At 50.9% G+C, this 22,967-nt stretch overlaps 1 protein-coding gene and 1 gene segment (V, D, J or C); both read left to right on the top strand.

Moving 5' to 3' along the window:
- LOC119942214 (immunoglobulin lambda-1 light chain-like) overlaps positions 1-11,971 on the top strand; it is a 35,440-nt gene extending 23,469 nt beyond the window's left edge. Inside the window, exons 3-4 of the mRNA XM_038762868.1 lie at positions 9,484-9,516; positions 11,403-11,971. Of these exons, the coding sequence (XP_038618796.1) occupies positions 9,484-9,516; positions 11,403-11,722 (353 nt within the window). The 3' untranslated portion in view covers positions 11,723-11,971. The remainder of the gene's footprint in view (positions 1-9,483; positions 9,517-11,402) is intronic.
- Positions 11,972-12,053: 82 nt separating this feature from the next.
- Positions 12,054-17,146, top strand: LOC119941824. The segment is given in 4 exon segments: positions 12,054-12,117; positions 14,818-14,930; positions 15,048-15,078; positions 16,827-17,146. Coding segments are annotated over 4 exon segments (528 nt in total).
- Positions 17,147-22,967: the final 5,821 nt, after the last annotated feature.

Raw genomic sequence — 22,967 nt, 5'->3', positions numbered from 1 at the left:
CCCTCCCACACCCATCCCCCTGTGCCAGGCAGGGAGGCTGGAGTGTTGCTGGGGAGCGAAGATCCTTGAAGGAACGGGTTCCAGGAAGTCCGCACTCGGGGATTGCGGTTGGAAAGCCGCAAGACATCATTCCAGAGGAGTTGTGGAAACTGGTTCAGGTAAGAAGGGCGAGAACCCGGGAAAATGCATGGACAGTTGAGCGGTTTGGTGATTTCTGAAGAAACTGACATCAGATCCAGAGGGATTTGGACAATCTATTGTTGAATGTCCATGCTGGGTGACTAGGGTAGAGTCAGGGGTAGAGAAGGGACAGTCGGGGATGTTGGACTGTCTGTATTGAGTTACTGAGGGAGAGACGGGGATGGAGAGGGATGAGTTAGGGATGTGCGTTGTTCTGTGTTGGGTCACTGGGGGACAGACGGGGATGGAGAGGGGCTAGTCAGGGGTATGGAATGGTCCATGCTGGTTTGCTGGGGGAGAGAGAGGGATGGAGAGGTGAGAATCTGGGCTGTTGATGTTCAGTCTGAAATCATAAGGGCGGGTAATCAAGGGGGCAACTAACCCACGGTTCCGCTAAGCATCTCGGTGTCTGTTTTGGAGATACAGTTGATAAGACTGTACGTTTTAGTAATGCAGTAATTGTGTTGTTGATGAGTCTCATGTTTAGGGAAGATTTTATTCCATTAATTGACTCAAAGGGAATTAATAGGTTGATAGAAGTCAGAGTCTTGGGTTGGATGAACTTTGGATCTGAGCCTGAAAGTGTCACTTGAGGGAGTCAGGGGTGAGGGATTGACCTTGCTGGAACATTGTGGAATAGTCAGGGATGGAGATGGGAGGGTCAGGGGTGTGGGATGGTCCACGCTGGGTCACCGCAGAGAGTCACAAACAGAGACGGGGGAGCCTAGGGTATTGCTGGATGTTCAAGCGCTTAATACAGTGCTCTGCACACAGTAAGTGCTCAGTAAATATGATTGTATGAATGTTCCGTCGCTAACCATGAAGGTGTGTAAGCTCCTTGAGGTCAAGGGTCATGTCTCCCAACTCTGTTGCATTGTACTCTTCTAAGCACTCAGTTCAGCACTCTGCTCACAATTAGTGCTTAATAAATATCACTGATTGACTGGGTGTCCAGACAGGTGTCTGGTCTGGTGAACCATAGATCTGACCCAAGATGATGTAGCCAATGATGAGAGAGAGAGAGGAGAGAGAGAGCAAGAACCAAGGCAAGATCAAATTGGGATCCTAATAATTATATTAATTATGGTACTAGTTTAGTGTTTACTATGTGCCAAACACTGTTGTAGGTGCTGGTCACTGTTCTAAGCTTTGGGAATTTTCTGCTCTGGACTCTGCCCTCTCTGCCCTGCAGAGAGACCCAAGCTGGTGTCCTGGCCATAGTGTTGGTGTCCCAACCAAAACTCCCCGGAACCCAGTTTTGGTTCCGAGAGGGTGCCCAGCTTTGGCCCCAGCCCCTGCACTGCTGCCTCTCTCAAATCCGGAGAGGCCCCGGGAAGGGCAGGCAGTCCCAGCCGTGCCCCCCTGACTGCCATGCCCCCCGGGGTGCGGGCCAGTTGGTCCTGCAGGGGAGGAAGCAGGTGTGGCTGGGGTTTTTGCCCGACGCTGTGTCACCGTGGTATGCTTTTGGCAGCGGGACCTTCCTCACCGTCCTCGGTAAGTCACCCCAGCGCTAACTGCCAACCTTGTCTGGGCATTTTCGGGGGGATTTTCGGTTGTTTATTCGCGGAACTCTGAAGTTTTGCCTCCCCAGCCCACCCGCTCCTCCCTGTGGGTCTCCCACCAGGTCACTCTGCCTGGCACTGGGGGCCACAGGTGTAGGAAGGAGTGGGCAAGCTCTCTAGCTTTCAGGTTTCTCCTGGCTCAGCCAGCTGAGTGCCAGCCTCAGCCAGAGTGGCTATACCAGAGGGGTTGGGAGAGGCGGTTTAGTTCATTGCTTAAGGCTGCAGGAATACGTGGCCCTCCAAACCAACAGGTACAGAGGCATTTTCTCCCTAACTAGTGGACACTGTCCGGGCTGGACCTCTGGCCCCTGGAACTCCCAGCCCTCGGGACTCCTGGAGGCTGGGTCTCTGGCCCCCAGGAACCCCTGGGACCCCTAGAGATTAGGAACCAGGCTCCCCCGGCGGGGTTTGGGAGAGAGCTCAATGGCAAAGTCAAAGCTGGGGTGGGGGCTGGCTTGTCTCGTGCATCCTACTGAGATAGAGTGGAAATACTTACTGCATCCCGGAATCCAGAAAAGGGTCTCTGGTGAGAAGGGACCCATGGAGGGGGTCTTTGGCTAGAGTTGCAGCAGCACATTGCAGGGAGACCAACCTTCCAACGAATTCTGTGACTTCAGGGTTCACCCCTGGCGTCTCTGTGCTGGCTGCTCCCCAAGATTCCCGCCGGCTTGGTCTCTTCGCTTGGGAGGAGAGCAGGGAATGGGGCAGGAACGAAGGACCTTGAGCTGGATTTCAGGGCTCCCAAAGGAAAAAACTGGGAAGGGAGCAGATCCCTTCAGAAATTTGGTCCCACCTGCCCCGGCTATGAGCTGGGACTTAGCACGGGTCCTCAGACAGAAGTTGAGGAGCCAGTGTCCTGGTGGGGAGGCAGATTGGCCCCGGGGTGAAAGGGTGATGGGGCTGAGACAGGAAAGGGAGCTCAGGGGGCTGCCTGAGATCTGCTTACGTGAAGGTAAGAATGAGGGGATCAGGAGACCCCCCTCTCCATCGAGATTGGAATCTTTGGAGAAGTCAGAGGGGCTTTGGTGAAAAGGGGTAAGCGGCCCCTCTTCCGTGAGCAACTGGGGCATTGAGTTTTGGGGAAAACCAAGCAGAGACGGTGGAACTCCATCTTGCCCCAGTTGGTTTAGGTCAGTTGTCCCATGGGACAGAATTCCCCCCCCTACAACAACCCACCACCACCACCAGAGCATTGGACAGTTCAGGTGAACCGAAGTAGGAGTCTTTGTAGGGGTTACTAGACGCTCAGGATGGCAGCTGTGCCCCCACGAACAGCTGATAGGATCAGCGTCCCTCGGGGCAAAGGACCCGTGAGCTGGGAGGGTGGGAATAGGAAGAGGAGGAGGAGGAACTTTGGGGCGGGAGCAGGAAAGAGGCCATTTTGTGCAGAGAGATAGATCTTAGATCCAACCTGACTGGAGACCCGGACCATGTGAGGGAAGAAGGGAAGGATGAGGAGCAAGATTTTGTTCCTGGTCTGACCAGTTGCCCCAGAGGGCCCAGTGACAGTAGATTATAGTAAGTGGGCACGGGGAATGTGCCCTTCAGGGGCAAAACCAGTCAAAACTAAAGGGTCAGGGACACATAGGGTTAAATGGTCGAACCGGAATCCTGAATGTTGGCCTTCAGAGGGTGAGGCTATGGATTTTACTTCCTTTCCCCTGTCTTCAACTTTCCAAGAGGCCCTCTGTCTCTGGCTCTTCCTCTCTTCCTCCCTGCCACTATCTGGCTCTTCCTTTCACCTCCCACCTTCCCTCTGGCTCCTCCTCTCACCTCCTTCCTGTCTTCTGGCTCCTTCTCTCATCTCCCTCCCTCCTTCTGACTCTTCCTCTCACCTCCCTCCTGCCTTCTGGCTCCTCCTCTCCCATCCCTCCCACCCCCTGGCTCCTCCTCTCACCACCCTCCCACTCTCCCTCAGGTCAGCCCAAGTCACCTCCCACCGTGAATCTGTTCGCTCCATCTGCCGCTGAGCTAGACTCCAACAAGGCCACCCTGGTGTGCCTCGTGGACGGCTTCTACCCCGGCGCCGTTTCCGTGACCTGGAAGGCGAACGGTGCAACCGTGTCTGAGGGCGTGAAGACCACCAAGCCCACCAAGCAGAAGGACAAGTATGTGGCCAGCAGTTACCTGTCCCTGACCTCGGCCCAGTGGAGGGAAAAGAACACCTTCACCTGCCAGGTCACCCACGAAACGAAGGTCGTCGAGAAGTCCTTGTCCCCATCCGAGTGCGCTTAATCCCGGGGCCCTTGCAGCCCCCTTATCTCCCTTGGTTCCTTCCCACCTCTGTCTCCGGGGCCCAGGTGTCCACACAGTGAGGGACTGGCTCCATTGTCCCCCCGACTTTCAAGCCTCGGGCCCCAGGATCCATCCCTCCAACAATAAAGACTCTTCTTTCTCAGTCAGTGCTTACTCCTTTGGTCTCTATGATTGGACTCTTCCGTCTTTCAGTCAGTGGTATGAACTGAGCACCCATTGGGTGCTCGGCACTGGATTGAGTTCTTGGAAAAGTACGAGAATAGCAAGGCACCCGCTCAATCGATCAGTAGCATTTACTGCGCACCTACTATGTGCGCGACACTGTACTTAGTGCTTGGGAGAGGACAATAAAATAGAATTGGGAAGCAGAATGGTCTAGAGGGAAGAGATTGGGCCCGGGAGTCGGAGGACATGGGTTCTACTCCCAGTTCCACCACTTATCTGCTGTGTGTCCTTGGGCAAGTCGCTTAACTTCTCTGGGGCTCAGTTACCTCATCTGCAAAATGAGGATTCAATACCTCCTCTCTCTCCTACTTTGACTGTGAGCCCCATGTGGGACATGATTATCTTATGTCTATCCCGGTGCTTAGTACAATGCTCGGCAGATAGTAAGCGCTGAACAATTGCCATTATTATTACTACTAACAATAATAATAATAATAATGCACACAATCCTTGCCCCCTAGAGCTTCCAGTCTAAGCGGGGAGACTGGTGGAAATCGTGAAGAGGAAGTGAAAGTTATAGAAAACAGTTCACACACGCCAGGACAGAACACCTGATTCAATAACTGAATGTTCAGATAAATCTACCCATAAAAGTCCACATGTATACAAGGGAATACAGCTACACTATTGATGCAGGAACTCGGCCCAGGGTTTAGTGTGACTTGGCTGCCTCAGTCCTTTCCTGAGATGCCTCAAATGGACCACCCCGAGGCCGGCATGGAGCAATGAGGCCCATCACTGGACCTCTCTGGGGTGAAATTCTCGACCCAGAGACCGTGAGATTCCTGCTGCCGGTGGCCAGAAGGGCAGGGGAGGTTCTGAAGAGGTTAAATGTGCTCAGGGGTATGTGCTGATGAGGGAGTGAAATTACCATTCCATGGTTGGGATGTAGAATCTGTGGCTTTGAGCCATTATAGCAGAGAAGGAGGTGGGAGTCCTAGTGAACGTCTAATGGGACATGTCAGAGAGCATAGCCTTATGGTTTCAAACGCCAGCCAGACAATAATTATTATTATTATTATTATAACTATAATCCTAACACTATTTGTTAAGCAAATGTGTCAAGAACTGTTCAAAGCACTGGGGTGGATACAAGCTAATCAGGTTGGACACAGTCCCTGTCCCACATGAGGCTCACAGTCTTAATCTCCACTTTACAGGAGAATAACTGAGGCATAGAGAAGTTAAGTGACTTGTCCCAGGTCACACAGCAGACAACTGGCAGAGCCGGGATTAGAACCCAGGTCCTCCTGACTCCCAAGCTGTGCTCTGTCCACTAGGTCATGTTGCTTCTAGGACAACACACTGGTAGCCCAGCTGGGGAAGACCAGGAGCCCTCCCCATGAGACCCCAGTCCCTACCAGGCCCCGCTTGGGCCTCCTCAGTTGAAGAGGGTTAAGGGTTATATGTTGCCAATTTGTACTTCCCAAGCACTTAGTACAGTGCTCTGCACATAGTAAGCGCTCAATAAATACGATTGATGATGATGATGATGAGACTGGGGGACAGGTCAGAGGAGAGTCACAGAAACGAGGAAAGGAGTGAGTGGGAAAGAGGAGTGGTGGAAGAGAGATTACTGAATAGGGCGAGGAGAGGGCTGGGGGCGGGGGAGTGAGACCAACTCTAACAGTAGTAATAATAATAACATGTTTTAAGTATTATTTCATATTCCAATATAATTAGAATGATCATATAATTATATAAAAATATGATGATGACTATACAGATTTTTACTTTTGATATGGTCGTTATTTTTATTATATTATTTGTTAAGTACTTATTCTGGGTCAAGCTCTGTGCTAAGAGCTGGGGTAGATACAGTGGGGCTCACAGGCTAAGGGAAAGGGAGAACAGGAATTCAATCCCCATTTTACAGATGTGGAAACTAAAGCACAGAGGTGTTAAGTGATATTCACTCCACCCTCAAGCTCACAGAATTTATGTACGTATCTTTAAATTATAGATTATAGATTATGTATTTATATTAATGTCTGTCTCCCCCTCTGGACTATAAGTTTATAGTGGGCAGGGAACACGTCTGCCAACTCTGTTGACTTGTACTCTCCCAAGGGATTAGGACAATGCTCTGCACGTAGTAAGCACTCAGGAAGTACCATAGATGATGATGATGACGATGATGAAGTGACTTGTCCAGAGTCATACAGCATGCAAGTGGCGGAGCCAGGATTTGAGCCCGATTCTCCTGATTCTGATTCTGTGCTGTTTCCACTAGACCTTGGTGCTTTCTGTTTGAGGGAGGGGACGGCGGGCCACTTGGTCTCCATCCTGAGCGTCCATAGCTGCGATCCTCAGGGGAGGCCGACCCAAACGACCCCAGGCCCTCAGGAAGGAGGCCTGGCATCTCAGCCCAAAATCGATCAATCAGTGGTATTTCCTGAGTACTTACTGTGTGCAGAGCACTGTCCTCAGCCCTCAGTACAATACTGTTGGTAGAAACGATTCCTGACCACAAGGAGTTTGCAGCCTAGACGGGGAGACAGACAAAAAATGTATTAGAGGTAGGGGAAATGGGTCAGAATAAGGATATTTCCCCCTCTCCATCCCCCCCATCTTTCCTCCTTCCCTTCCCCACAGCACCTGTATATATGTATATATGTTTGTACATATTTTTTTTACTCTATTTATTTTATTTCTACATATCTATTCTATTTATTTTATTTTGTTAGTATGTTTGGTTCTGTTCTCTGTCTCCCCCTTTTAGACTGTGAGCCCACTGTTGGGTAGGGACTGTCTCTATATGTTGCCAATTTGTACTTCCCAAGCGCTTAGTACAGTGCTCTGCACATAGTAAGCGCTCAATAAATACGATTGATGATGATGATGATGATATGGACAGAAGTGTTGTGGGGCTCCGGGTGGCGAGAGTATAAAAATGCTAAAGGGGCTCAGCGCCAAGGGCAAAGATGATGCAGACTGAATGAGTAAATAGGGAAAGTGAGAGCTTAGCAAAGGACTCTGGGCAGAGGGATGATTTAAGTAAGATTACTCGCTCTCCCTTCTGAGTCACCTTTGCAATTGGATCTGTACCCTTGAAACTCTTGATATTCCCCACCCCTTCAGCCCCACAACACTCTGGACATATCTGTAATTTATTTATTTTGCTTATATTCATGTCTGGGGAAGGCAGAAATAGAGGGGGATATAACCACAACACCCCTCCCCTGCTGCCTTCTGGAGACCTTATAACTGCTGCCTCCTGGGAACGTGGGGAGAAAGGAGTCAGGGTCTGTACTGGGCCATTGGCCAGGTTTTGGGGCCCTGTCCCAAGCAAGGCTAGTAATAATAATTGTAATAATAATAATAATTGTGATATTTGTTAAGGGCTTACTATGGGCCAAGCACTGTTCTAAGCGCTGGGGTAGATGCGAGGTAATCAGGTTGGACACATTCCATGTCCCTCATGGGGCTCCCAATCTGGATTCCCATTTTACAGATGAGGTAACCGAGGCCCAGAGAAATGAAGCAATTTGCCCAGGGTCACATAGCAGATAGGTGGCAGAGCTGGGATTAGAACCCATGACCTCTGACTCACAGGCCCGTACTAACAGTAGTAGTAGTAGTTGTGGTAGTTGTAATGCCAACCTGCTCACTGTACCTTGGTCTCATCTATCTCGCTGCCAACGTCTCGCCCACATCCTGCCTTTGGCCTGGAATGCCCTCCCTCTCCATAACTGACAGACAATTACCCTCCCCACCTTCAAAGCCTTATTGAAAGCCCATCTCCTCCAAGAGGCCTTCCCTGACTAACCCCTTGTTTCCTCTTCTCCTACTCCCTTCTGCGTCACCCTGATTTGCTCTCTTTATTTATCTCCCCACCTCAGGTCCACAACACGTGTGTACATAGCTGTAAAATACTTATTGATATTAATGTCTGCCTCCCCCTTTAAACTGTAAGTTCCTTGTGGGTGGGGAACGTGTCTACCAACTCTGTTATATTGCTTTTTTGGACTCTCCCAAGCACTTTCCATAACAAGCTTAGAGTCTAGCGGATGATCCATTCTAAGTCACTTATTCAATCAATCTTACTTATTGAGTGCTTACTCTAGAGCACTCAGTTGGGGAAGAGTAACGGAGGGTGAGTCGGGGTGAAAGTCAGAAGAACCTGGGTTCTAATCCTGACTCTGCTACTTGTCTGCTGGGTGACCTTGGGGAAGGTGCTTCACTTCTCTATGCTTCAGTTACCTCAACGGTAAAATTGGGATTAAGACTTTGAGCCCCAGGTGGGACATGAACTGATTAACTTGTAACTACTTCAGAGCTTAGTACAATGCTAGGGCACATAGTAAGTGCTTAACAAACGTGATTTTTTTTTTTTTTTAATGGTCCATGCTGGGCCACTGGAGGGATAGTCAGGGATGGCGAGGGGAGATTTAGGGATGTTGGATGATTTGGGCTGGGTCCCTGTGATGGAGAGGGGAAAGCCAGGAATGTGGAATGGTCCCTGTGATGGAGAGGGGAAAGCCAGAGATGTGGAATGGTCCAACCTGAGCACTGGAGGAATAATCCTGGGTGTTTATGGGACAGAGCAGGGCACAAACTTTGCATGGGCAAGGGGTTAAATGATAATTGATGATCCTTGGGAAGACCTGGACTCGGGGCATGGGAGGCAGAGGCTGGTGAGAACAACATGGCCCAGTGAAAACAGTACGGGCCTGGGAGTTGGAGGATCTGGGTTCTAATCCCCATCCTGCCAATTGTTTTCCGTGTGACCTTGGGCAAGTCACTTCATTTCTCTGTGCCTCGGTTTCCTCAACTGTAAAGTGGGGATTCAGTACCCACTCTCCCTCCCACTTAGACTGTGAGCTTCATATGGCTCAAGGACTGTGTCCAACCTGATTAACTTGTATCTACTCCTGCACTTAGAACAGCATCTGACACATAGTCCTAACAAATGCCATAAAAAAGCAACCCCAAGCCATTTCCCAACTTCTGACTACACTGGACTGCATCTGAAAGTGGACCCTTGGGATGCTCAGCCAGTTGACCTGTTGCTTGGCAACACTAGGGCCCTCACCCTGACCGCAGCCAGACCGGCTCATCCAAGGTCCTGCAGCTGAGGGCAACCGGAATTGGGGTCCAGGGCCTTTGGACCGCAGAGGACCACGCTAAAGCAGGGCCACCTGGTCTCCCCCCGACCACGGAAGAGTCTCAACTCCCCAGAGAGAGGGGACCCAAGCCAGAGAACCAGGCTGCAGCTGCAGGCAGGAATTTTTGTACGGCCGTGTTTCACTGTGTTGGATTTTCGGCAGTGGAACGCAACTCACCGTCATCGGTAAGTCACTCCATTCCCACCGGGCCTTTACTCTCTGGGCTGGGATTTTTCTCTCTTTTTCTCTAAACCGGTTTTGGGGCCTCAACTCCGTTTTGGGTCCCTGAAATGCCGGCAGTCCCATCCGGGGTGCAAGGGGTCTTGCTTCTCCTGAAATCCCCAGTGATGGGGCGAAAATATCCTGGGCTGGGCTGTGGGGCTGAGGTCTCCCGTGGTCCTAGGGGACGGGGCAGAAGGGGAGATCCTCCGGCCTCATTCCCCCCCTGCAATCCGGAACCTCGGCACTGGGAGTGTGGGGCTTGAAAGGGAGGCTGTAGAAGATGGGGGATCCCCTCTCTCAGTTCTTCTGATTCTTCCGGACCAATCTGGGGACTGGGGTTGGACAGAGGTGAGAATTTGATAAGACTGGATCAGTGGCTGAGAGTGAATCAGATCAGGGTTGCTCACTGACATCTGAGAATTCCTCCTCAGAAATGGGTGGGGATTCTGACTCCAGACCTGGAACTCTGGGCTTTTCTGCTCCAGATTCTGGGCTCTGGAGGTCCTGGCTCCTGATTCTGAGCTCTGGGATTTCTGCTCCAGACCCTGGGCTCTAGGGGTTCTGGCTCCAAATTCTGGGCTCTTAGGGTCTGACTCCAAATTCTGGATTTGGGGATTTCTGCTCCAGATCCTGAGCTCAAGGGGTCCTGACTCCTTATTCGGGGTTCTGGCTCCAAAGGCTGGGGTCTGGGATTTCTGCTCCAGATCCTGAGCTTTGGGGGTCCTGGCCCTTGATTCTGGGCTCTGGGATTTCTCCTTCAGATCGTGGCCTCTGGGGTTTCTGGCTCCAAATTCTGAGTTCTGGTATTTCTGCTCCAGATCCTGGGCTCTGGGGAGGCCGGCTGTAGACTATGAGCTCTAGGGAGCCTGGCTCCTGATTCTGGGTTTCCATATCCAGGCTGGTGGCCCCAAGGAGTCCAGATGACCCTGAGGAGGTTCTAGATTTATGATGATGAAATCCAGAATCCATTTTGGAGACACTGGATGGGCATTGGTCCCTCTGGCCAGTCCTTGACCCTCACTGTCTTAGCTGGGGATAGTCTTGGGGGCCGGGGGTAGAAATTGTTTGCTAATTGGCCCTTGGGGGAGAGAAGTAGACAGGGGAGTTAAGTCTTTCGGGTCAGGAGTCAGGTCTCGAGCTCCTTAGAATTTAACAGACGAACCTTTGCTAAGTTTGTGTGTAAGCTTCCTCAGAAACATCCTATGGATGTAGACAGCAGAGGCCTGCTCGCTAGTGATCCCCGTACTGTCTTTGGCTGGAGGATACGCTTCTCCCCCAGCTAGACACCAGGACAGCTCAATCAGTCAATCGGCCAGGTTGCCCAGGGGCTGGGACTCACGATGAATCCATTCTAGACTGAGAGCCCATTATGGGCTGGGATTGTCTCTATATGTTGCTGAACTGTATTTCCTAAGTGCCTAGTAAAGTGCTTTGCACAGAGTAAGCACTCAAGAAACAGGATTGAATGAATGAATGAATGACTCTCCAGACTCTCCAAACACCAACTTTTCCGGACTGTAAGCTCGTTATGGGCAGGGAATGAGTCTATTATATTGTTATATTGTACTCTCCTGAGCGCCTAATACAGTGCTCTGTGCACGGTAAGTACTCAATAAATGCGATTGACTGACTGATTGAGTCTTCCCCTCTCTCCCTCTCTCTGGCTCTTCCTCTCATCTCCCTGCCACTATCTGGCTCCTCCTTTCACCTCCCACCTGTCCTCTGGCTCCTCCCCTCACCTCCTTTCCATCTTCCCGCTCCTTCTCTCACCTCCCTCCCTCTGGCTCTTCCTCTCACCTCTCTCCCTCCCTCTGGCTCCACCTCTCATCACCCTCCCGCTCTCCCTCAGGTCAGCCCAAGGCATCTCCCACCGTGAATCTGTTCCCTCCATCTGCCGCTGAGCTGGACTCCAACAAGGCCACCCTGGTGTGCCTCATGGACAACTTCTACCCCGACACCGTTTCCGTGACCTGGAAGGCGGACGGTGCGACCGTGTCTGAGGGCGTGAAGACCACCAAGCCCTCCAAGCAGACGAACAACAAGTACATGGCCAGCAGCTACCTGTCCCTTACGTCGGCCCAGTGGAAGGAAAAGAGAAGCTTCACCTGCCAGGTCACCCACGACGGGAAGGTCACCGAGAAGTCCTTGTCCCCATCGGAGTGCGCTTAGGCAAATCCCCCCACTGTCCCCCACGCTGTACACCTGTCACTCAGACCCCTCCAGCAGCCTGGCTGACCCCCATCCCATTATCTCTTAGCCTAAGGGAGATATCCTCCCTTCGGGCTCCCACCTCTGCACCTTCACTCGGGCTCTGGTTGGCTAGGGCTGGGAATGGACTTCCTGTCACTGCGGTCTTCCTTTCTGGGGCTGCACGGAAACCCCCTCTTTCAATAAAAGACTCTTCCCTTTCTCAACCAACGTTCTCTCCCTGGCTCTCTCATGTTTTTCCAGGCTCAGTGGGTACTGCAGAACTCGCAGGCCCATGACCACTGGCCCTAGCATGAACGCTTCCAGCCAAGATTCTCGGCTCGGACAGCTCTACCTTGCTAGGGAGCAGGCCTGGGGTGGGGGGTGGAACTGGGGTCGTTTCCCGGGGAAGAGATGGAGTAACATCACAGTGCATGAGGAGGGGAAGGGAGCGCGGTGAAGGTGGGGAAACCAAGTCTGCCTGGAGCTGGACAGGTGGGCACTGCCGTGTGGGCTTCCTGGCCCCTGGGATGATCTCTCTTCAGGAGTGGCCAGGCCACAACAGGCTGCCCAGCCAGAGACAGTGATCAACTCAGTCACCCTGGGCTCTGCAGTTGTTGGCTGAGACCGAACAGGGTGTGTAAGGCCCCAGGATGGACCCTGGGATTTCAGGGGTGATGAGGGAGGGGAGCAATGACCCATCGCAGCTGCTCTCGGCTTCAAAGTTCCCCAGGGCCCTGGAGAGGTTGTCCCCAATCCCGTTGGGGGTGTTCAGCCCCTGACCAGACCCCTGGTCCCAGCCTCCAGGAGTCACCTAGCTCGAGCCTTTCGCTCTCAGAGGGGCCACCTCCTTGTTGGTCAGCCCTGGGAGGCTGCTGGGAAGACAGAGTCTGAAATCATCCCATTCCCGAATCTGGGGATGTCCCAGGAGAGCTGGGGTTGGGTGACTCATCAGGAGGAACTAGTTCAGCCAGTCCAAATAATCAATTAATTACTGGCATCCATTGAGTGCAGAAACAGGGGACATAGACCCTGCTGTTGAGCAGTGCCCGCTCTGATGCAGGAAACAGGGAGACAGAAGTCATTCACAAAGAAGTAGCGTGGCCTTGTGGAGAGGGCACATTCATTCATTCATTCAATCGTATTTATTGAGCGCTTACTGTGTGCAGAGCACAGTACTAAGTGCTTGGGAAGTACAAGTTGGCAACATATAGAGACGGTCCCTACCCAACAGTGGGCTCACAGTCTAGAGGACCTGGGTTCTAATCCCAGCTATGCCAACTTGCCTGTTGAAATTATAATACTAATGATGGTATTTGTTAAGCGCTTACTATTTGTCAAGTACCATTCCAAGATAGATACAAGCTAATCGGGTCGGACGCAGTCCCTGTCCCACATGGGGTTCATCCGTCTTAATCCCCATTTTATAGACGAGGTATCTGAAGCACAGAGAAGTTCATTCATTCATTCAATCGTATTTACTGAGCGCTCACTGTGTGCAGGGCACTGTACTAAACGCTTGGGAAGTACAAGTTGGCAACATATAGAGACGGTCCCTACCCAACAGCGGGCTCACAGTCTAGAAGGTTAAGAAGTTTAAGGTTAAGAAGGTCTAGAACGTTAAGAAGTTAAGTGACTTGCTCAAGGTCACACAGACAGACAAGTGACGGAGCCAGGATTAGAACGCAGGTCCCTCTTACCCCCAGGCCCATGTTCTACCCACTAGGCCACGATGCTTCCCTGGCTGTGTAACCTTGGGCAAGTCATTTCACTTCTCTTTGCTCTTTCTTCAGCTACAAAATGGGGATTAAATGCCTGTTCTCCCTCCTAGTTAGACCGTGAGCCCTATGTGAGACAGGGACTGTGTCTAACCTGATTAATTTTTATCTACCCAGTGCTTCGCACATGATAAGTGCTTAACAAATAATAACAATAAAAAAGGAAGGAAACAAGAGGCACCCTGAGGAGGTGGTCTGGAAGTGGCATTTCTGGGGAGGGGTTCACCTCACCTACTCCACCCGCTTTTATTACTTGGTCCCATGGTAGCTCCCAAGGCCTGTGCCCATCTCAGTTTAATGTGCCTGTCAAGGGCAGCCTGGCCTAGTGGAAAGAGCCCAGGTCTGGAAATCCAGAAACCCGGATTCTAATCCTGGCCATGTCACTCACCTGCTGTGTGGCCCTGGGCAAGTAACTTAATTTTTCTGTGCCTCTGTTGCCTCACCTTTAAAATGGGGGTTCAATATCTGTTGTTCCAATCCTGTGCAGTGCGAGCCCCGGGTGGGACAGAGATTTGTGACTGAACTGACTGCAGTGTTTATCATTGTGCTTGGCACATGATAAGAGCCTAACAAATACCATCACCATTATGACTATTAGCTGGCCTAGTTGGGCTCAAAATGGGCCTTTTGGCCTGAACTGTGTTCAGTGTTCTCTCCACGGCATTTAGAAGAGCACTCCGCACCCCACAGTCGTTCATTTCCTCCTGCTGTTGTGTGGATTGACCTCCCAGAATGGATGAGGATGGTGCCCATGATGGCAGAACCATCCAGAACCATCCATCTTGCTCTGGGGAAGGACGATAATGGAGCGAAGCCCAGACTATCCCTGAGGCCACCACCCTCGGGGAGCCGACCTTCCAACCAGGGGGCAGGACGAAGATGGCAGAGAGCACTGCCCTGGTGCTCAGTGGAGCAGGGACTGGTCTGTGGGGCTGGCAGATCCAGCACCAGAGCAGAGCAGAATACTCCCTGCCCAGGGGCAGGGACCAGTAGAATGATTGTCCAGGGAGACAGAAGGCCCATATCCAGGGGGACAGTGTGGTATCCAACTCCACTGAGGGCATGAATGGTCATGGCCTGGGCTGGGCCCCGGGGAGGCCATAAGGAGCAGAGTCTGGGATAGGGGCAATAAGACAGGAGGTAGTTTAGTCTCCTGGGCTCTGCCGCTAGCCTGGCACTGAGAGACTCCAACTAGACCCCACAGCCACGAGGGAACAATGGGGACGACAGAGTGGCAGAAGTGCCTGGTTTCGGTCCCCTTGACCGGGTGACCGGAGGATGCATTCCCCTGAACCCCAGGTGACTCCCAGGAGTCCCTCCCCATCGGCACATGGAAGCCCTCAGCCGCAGAGACCATCCCCATGGGGTTGGACCCAGAGTCCGGCAGTTGCCTCCATGCCCAGGGGACCAGTGTGAGGATGAGCTCGCTTTGGCCCTCACTGAAGTCTTGCCCCCTTGGGGCCCCAAGAGGGGTCTGAAGGAACCGTCGACCAGGGTTTTTGTCTGGACGTGTGTCACGGTGTCTTAAGTTCGGCGGGGGAACACAACTCACCGTGATCGGTAAGTCAACCCTCTCCTCCATCTGCTCTGAGCCACTCCCGTTAACTTGAATGTCACAATCTCTTCTTTTTCTGTGGGTCTGAACTCCTTACTCATGGGGGGCCATGTCCCTCCAGTGTCTGCCCCCTGGGTTCTTCTCATCGGTGCTGGGAATTTGGTCTCCCAGCTGGCTCCTTCTCGGAGTCACAACTGATCTCTGCCTATCTGTAAAGATGGGTCACCTTTTTCCTTCTCTGTCCAAAGCCCCGTTCCCACTGCCCTCTTTGCTTCTTTGGTCCCTGCTGGAAAGTTTGGTCTGTCACACCGATAATTCCCAGCGATTCTGGTGAACCGGGCAAGGCTCAGAGCATGAGGACGATCCTTCCCCAGCTCAGGGACCCTTGAATGGGTGGGCTAAAGTGTTTTCCTGATAGGCTCGGTGACTTGGTCGTGGGAGAAGGGGATTTGGTGAGAACAGGATCCTCTGGCCTCATCTCCCACAGCTCTGAGCCTTCAGATCTGGTGTCCAATGTTTGGAATGGCCAAGGGGAAAGGTCATTCTGGCTGGGTAGAGGCTTCTCAGCCTCTACTGAATCTTCCAGCCCCAGCTGGGGAGGCTAGCTTTGGACCACGGTGAGGGGATGCTGAGGCCAGACTGAAAAACGCTGATCAGAGAGTCATTCTGGGGGAAGCTGTCTGGGGATGGGACTGAGCAGAGAGGAGGGCTGTCCTGAGGGGAGACCTGAGTCAGCACTGAGGGGGTCACTGAAGGGGGCCCTGCTGAATGTGGAGGCCTCATCCCCATGTCTGTACTTGGGGAATTTCCGATGGGCCTTCCGACCAGGCTGACTCAGCTGGTCCATCTTGTTGAACTTGGCTCTAGGAGAGAGAGATTCTGGGGGCCTCAGCCTACGCTCCTTGAACAGAGATCCGTCTCTACCCAGAGTGGGGGGGCCCGAGGGAGAGAGGTCAGGTACCACTTCGTGGCCATGGGGAAAAGGAGACCTGAGGGGGAGTCAAATCCCAGGTCAGAGGTTCCAGGACGGAGCAGGGTGAGTTGTCCTTCACTGAAAGTCCACCAGCCCCTGAGAGGAATCTTAGATGGTGCCCAGAGAGGGACTGGTTACTGTGGAGACAGGGGCGCTAACTAACGTCCCCAAGAGAAGCAGAAGGGACAGGTTGCTTAATAGCAGTAGTATTAGTGTTGAAATTAGAGTGAATTATAACTAGGGGCCAAGCACTGGGATAAACACTGGGGTAGACAGAAGAAAATATATCCATAGAGTCGCTATGAATCAGAAATGACTCGACAGCCTTTGATAATAATGATTAGAAGAAAATTCTAATGTAAGGCTACTTCTTCCCCATGTCACTAGCAGTCTCTCACTGGCGAAGGGCTCAAAGGTCTGGTGATCTGCTCAGTTGCTTGACCCTTGGAGGGTCACTCCAACCCCTTTCACTCCTCTCACCTCCCACCTGCCCTCTGGCTCTTCCTGTCACCTCCCTCCTGCCCTCTGGCTCTTCCTCTCAGCTCCCTCCTGTCCTCCGGCTCTTTCTCTCACCACCCTCCTGCTCTCTGGGTCTTTCTCTCAGCTCCCTCCTGTCCTCCGGCTCTTTCTCTCACCACCCTCCTACTCTCTGGGTCTTCCTCTCAGCTCCCTCCCTCCTTCTGACTCTTCCTCTCACCTCCCTCCTGCCCTCTGGCTCCTCCTGTCCCATCCCTCCCACCCCCTGGCTCCTCCTCTCACCACTCTCCCGCTCTCCCTCAGGTCAGCCCAAGGCATCTCCCACCGTGAATTTGTTCGCTCCATCTGCCGCTGAGCTGGACTCCCAAAAGGCCACCCTGGTGTGCCTCATGGCCAACTTCTACCCCAGCTCCGTGTCTGTGACTTGGAAGGCAGACGGTGAGACCGTGTCTGAGGGCGTGAAGACCACCAAGCCCTCCAAGCAGACAGACAACAAGTACATGGCCAGCAGCTACTTGTCCCTGACCCGTGCCCGGTGGCAAGAGGTGAACAGCTTCACCTGCCAGGTCACCCACGAAGGGAAGGTCACCGAGAAGTCTGTGTCCCCATCTGCGTGCACTTAGGCACATCCTTCCACTCTCCCTCAACCCCCACCTGAGTCAGTGGTCACTCGGGACACCCTGCAACCTGGGTAACCCCCAACCCATTGACCCCTGGACTGTGGGGGGCCGGGATTTTTCCCATACCCTCTCCCTCCCGCCTCCCACCTCCGCCCTCATTGGGCTCTGGTTGGCTTAGGCTGGGAAGGGACTTCCTGTCGCTGTGGTTTTCCTGTCTGGGACACACGTTACCCTCCTTCTTCAATAAAAGACTCTTCATTTTCTCATCCAACATTCTCTCCCTCGTTCTTGTGTCTGGTCTCTCATGTCTCTCCATGCCTGGTCCCACCCTCAATGAAGGAATCTCTAGGTGGTACCCCCTGACCCTAGGGGTGATGCCCAAGAAATGATGCGATCCTAGGTTACTGCAGGGCCTCTGGATTCATTCATTCATTTAATCGTATTTACTAAGCACTTAAAGTGTGCAGAACACTGTACTAAGTACTTGGGAAAGCACAATACAACAATAAAGAGTGACAATCCCTGACCACAGTGAGCTCACAGTCTAGAGGGAGGGAGACGGATATCAGTACAAACAGACATCAATATGAATAAATAAAATTACAGATATATACATAAGTGCTGGGGAGTTGGGAGGGGGGAAGAGCAAAGGGGGAGTGGGAGATGAGGAAAAGTGGGGCTTAGTCTGGGAAGGCCTCTTGGAGGAGATGGGCCTTCAGCAAGGTTTTGAAGGGGCGGAGAGTAGTTGTCTGGTGAATTTGAGGAGAGAGGGCATTCCGGGCCGGAGGTAGGACGTGGGCCAGGGGTCGGCGGCGAGACAGGGGAGGTCGAGGCATAGTGAGATGGTTAGCACCAGAGGAGCAAAGTGTGTGGGCTGGGTTGTAGAAGGAGAAAAGCAAGGTGAGGTAAGAGGTGGCAAGGTGATGGAGTGCCTTAAAGCCAATGGTGAGGAGTTTTTATTTGGTACGGAGATGGGTAGGTAACCACTGGAGATTTTTTGAGGAGGGGGGTGACATGTCCTGAGCGTTTCTGTAGAAAAACCCCGGCTCCGCCACTTGTCAACTGTGTGACTCTGGGCAGGTCACTTCACTTCTCTGTGCCTCAATTCCCTCATCTGTAAAATGGGGATTAAGACTGTGAGCCCCCCGTGGGACAACCTGATCACCTTGTAACCTCCCCAGCGCTTAGAACAGTGCTTTGCACATAGTAAGCGCTTAACAAATGCCATCATCATTATTATTATTATTAAAGATGATCCGGGCAGTGGAGTGAAGTATGAATTGGAGTGGGGAGAGGCCGGAGGTTGGGAGGTCAGCAAGGAGGCTGATGCAGTAATCAGTAGGATAGGATTCTCCCTGTCCCTCCCTCTTCTGGGGATGGATACGGTCAGGACCCCATCTATTCATTCATTCATTCACTCATTCAATCGTATTTATTGAGTGCTTACTGTGTGCAGAGCACTGTACTAAGCGCTTGGGAAGTACAAGTTGGCAACATATAGAGACAGTCCCTACCCAACAGTGGGCTCACAGTCTAGAAGGGGGAGACAGACAACAAAACATGTAGATGGGTGTCAAGTCGTCAGAACAAATAGAATTAAAGCTAAATGCACGTCATTAACAAAATAAATAGAATGGTAAATATGTACAAGTAAAATAAATAGAGTGATAAATCTGTACAAACATATATACAGGTGCTGTGGTGAGGGGAAGGAGGTAGGGCCGGGGGGATGGGGAGGAGGAGAGGAAAAAGGGGGCTCAGTCTGGGAAGGCCTCTTGGAGGAGGTGAGCTCTCAGTAGGGCTTTGAAGGGAGGTCAGGCAAGGTCTCGCTGCCTTGGAGGGGTGCAGGCGGTGGAAATGCTTGGGGTTGAATTGGGCAGGGTGAAAACTGTGGGCAGGGAAGATGTCTACAACTCTGGTGCATTGTACTCTCCCAAGTACCTAATACAGCGCTCTGCACACGATAAGCGCTCAATAAGTACCACTGATTGACTGAACCCAGGGACCGTGCTCTGCCTCCCTCAAGGTGCAGGCTCTCCCCCCGGCTTCTGGTCTTCATGCACTCCCACCAGAGGGATGCAGTTTTTGTTCATTTGTTCTCCTTTGGCAAATCCAGGCTTAATAATAATAATAAAAATAATAATAATGGTTGTTTAGCACTTTACTGTCTGCCAAGCCCTGTTCTAAGTGGAGGGGTAATAATAATAATAATAATGTTGGCATTTGTTAAGTGCTTACTATGTGCAAAGCACCGTTCTAAGCGCTGGTGGGGGATACAAACTGATCAGGTTGTCCCATGTGGGGTTCACAGTCTTAATCCCCATTTTACAGATGAGGTAACTGAGGCTCAGAGAAGTTAAGTGACTTGCCCAAGGTCACACAGCAGACATGTGGCGGAGCCGGGATTCGAACCCATGACCTCTGACTACAAAGCCCGTGCTCTTTCCACTGAGCCACGCTGCTTCTCTACAGAGTTATCAGGTTGGAAACAGTCCTTATCCCACATTCATTCATTCAGTCATATTTATTGAGCGCTTACTGTTTGCAGAGCACTGTACTAAGTACAAGTTGGCAACATATAGAGATGGTTCACAGTCTTAATCTCCATTTTACAGATGAGGTAACTGAGGCACAGAGAAGTTAAATGACTTCCCCAAAGCCACACAGCTGACAAGTGGCGGAGCCGGGATTAGAACCTTTGACCTCTGATTCCCAAGCCCGGGCTCTGTCCACCGAGCCATGCTGCTTCCCTTGGAAGCAGCCACACTTGGAAAAGTACAACAGGGAAACGGTGTGATCTACCGGCCTGGGATTTAGAGGACCAGGGTTCTAATCCTGGCTCCATCACTTGTCCACTGTGTGACCTTGGGCAAGTCACTTCACTGCTCCGTACCTCAGTTACCTCATCTGTAAATTGGAGACATTTCTCTGTCTCCCCCTTTTAGACTGTGAGCCCACTGTTGGGTAGGGACTGTCTCTATATGTTGCCAATTTGTACTTCCCAAGCGCTTAGTACAGTGCTCTGCACATAGTAAGCGCTCAATAAATACGATTGATGATGATGATGATGATGATGATGATGTAAAATGGGGATTAAGTCCATGACCACCTCCATGCAGGTCAACCTGATTACCTTGCAGTGCTTGGCACATAGTAAGCACTTAACAAATACCACCATTATTACGATTATTATTAAATTACAGATAAGGGAAGCAGCAAAATGGCATCAGCCCCCCAACCCCAGCTATCCTCCACATTGCTCTGGCCCTAACCAACCCATTTCCTCTCAACGCCTCACCAACCCAGGCTCAGAGCAGCTGCGATGGGCAGAGTCGCCGGGCTAAAATCACAGTGAGATTCTGCCAGTCACCGGAGGAAACCAGAGAGGTGGGGGGATCTGAATCCCACCCGGGTCCTTGCCCACCCCCACGCAGCCCAGAGCCCAGCTGGCAACCCAAAACATCCACATCAGCAGTAGAATTTATTCATCATCATCATCAATCGTATTTATTGAGCGCTTACTATGTGCAGAGCACTGTACTAAGCGCTTGGGAAGTACAAATTGGCAACATATAGAGACAGTCCCTACCCAACAGTGGGCTCACAGTCTAAAAGGGGGAGACGGAGAACAAAACCAAACATACTAACAAAATAAAATAAATAGAATAGATATGTACAAGTAAAATAAATAAATAAACAGAGTAATAAATATTTACAAACATATATACAGGATAAGGCTGAGGCACTCTGTGCTTTTAAATCAATCAGTCCCTACCCAACAGTGGGCTCACAGTCTAAAAGACTAATTTATTGACTAATTCAATGCTAATTTATTGAGCAGTAAATGGCATTCATTCAATTGTATTTATTGAGCGCTTAGTATAGGCAAAGCATTGTATTAAGCATTTGGGAGAGTACAAGATTACAATAAACAGACACATTCCCTGCCCACATTGAGCTTACAGACTAGAGATAACTGTGGCATTCGTTAAGCATTTACTATATTGTACTAAGCGCTGGGGTGACTGAGAACACAAATATGGCTGGTCACTTATTTTTATTTTTTTTTAAATGTCATCTGTGAAGCACTTACTATGTGCCAGGCACTGTTCTAAGCATGGGGTAATTGACTGATTGATGCCAGCTTTGGATTGGTGTGCCTTGCGGTCAATCAATCAATCAATCAGTGGTATTTATTGAGCCCTCACAGGGTGGGCTGTAATAAGTGCTTGGGAAGAAGCATGGCATAGAGGATAGAGCTCGAGCATGGGCTTCAGAAGGTCATGGGTTCTAATCCTGGCTCCACCACTTGCCTGCTGTGTGGCCTTGGACCGTCACTTCACTGCTCCGTACCTCAGGTACCTCATCTGTAAAATGGAGATTATTAATAATAATAATAATGGTATTTGTGCTGACCACTGGTCTAAGTGCTGGGGTAGATACAAGGTAATCAGGGTGTCTTACGAGGTGTTCACAGTCATAATCCCCATTTTACAGATGAGGTAACTGAGACACAGAAAAGTTAAATCCAAAGTCCCGCAGCTGATAAGTGGAGGAGCTGGGATTAGAACTCATGACCTCTGATTATGTGGGACTGAGACTGTGTCCAACACGATTTCCTTGTATCCACCCCAGCATTTAGTATAGTGCCTGGCACACTGTAAGTGCTTAACAAATCCTATAATATTATTATTTATTACAGCAGAGTTGGTGTCATTCAATTTATTCAGTTGTATTTATTGAGCACTTACTCCATGCAGAGCACCGTACTGAGTGCTTGAGAAAGTATAGACGTGTTCTCTGCTTATAACAGTCTAAAGGGGAAGGCAGACATTAATATAAAAAAGTCAATGATGGATACTGGGGAGAAGGGAATTCATTGGAGAAGGCTTCCTGGAGTGGGTGGGGTTCTACTAAGGGGATCGGGAGCTGATGGTTCTTGAGCTGGGGATCATGGTTGCCCGGCCCCTGCCCTGAAATTTAATGTCATTTAATGCCCCCCACAATCCTGCCAGTCAGCATCATCATCAATTGTATTTATTGAGCGCTTACTATGTGCAGAGCACTGTACTAAGCGCTTGGGAAGTACAAATTGGCAACATATAGAGACAGTCCCTACCCAACAGCGGGCTCACAGTCTAAAAGGGGGAGACAGAGAACAAAACCAAACATACTAACAAAATAAAATAAATAGAATAGATATGTACAAGTAAAATAAATAAATAGAGTAATAAATATGTACAAACATATATACAGGTGCTGTGGGGAAGGGAAGGAGGTAAGATGGGGGGGATGGAGAGGGGGACGAGGGGGAGAGGAAGAAAGGGGCTCAGTACTAAGTGCTTGAGAGAGTATAGACATGTTCTCTGCTTGTAACAGGCTTACAGTCTAAAGGGGAAGACAGACATTAATATAAAAAAGTCAATGATGGATACTGGGTAGATGGGAATTCATTGGAAAAGGCTTCCTGGAGTGGGTGGGGTTCTACTAAGGGGATTGGGAGCTGATGGTTCTTGAGCTAGGGATTGTGGTTGCCGGGCCCCTGCCCTGAAATCAAATGTCATTTAATGCCCCCCACAATCCTGCCAGTCTTTCACTGGGCAGTGGTACCCCCCCAGCCCCCTCCTCCATCCTTCCCCCTTCCCCCACATCACCCTGGCCTGTCCCAGGACTCAGAGAAGAGCAAAGATTGAGGGGTCCCAGAACAGGAGTAAGAGTTTAGTCCCCCAATAATAATAATAATAATAATAATAATAATGGCATTTATTAAGTGCTTACTATGTGCAAAGCACTGTTCTAAGCGCTGAGCACTGTTCTAAGCCCC

Source organism: Tachyglossus aculeatus, chromosome 21 (genome assembly GCF_015852505.1).
Source record: "Tachyglossus aculeatus isolate mTacAcu1 chromosome 21, mTacAcu1.pri, whole genome shotgun sequence".
NCBI classification, from domain to species: Eukaryota; Metazoa; Chordata; class Mammalia; order Monotremata; family Tachyglossidae; genus Tachyglossus; species Tachyglossus aculeatus.
The sequence above is the reverse complement of the archived record's forward strand: the minus strand, read 5'-3'. Positions and strand labels throughout refer to the sequence as shown.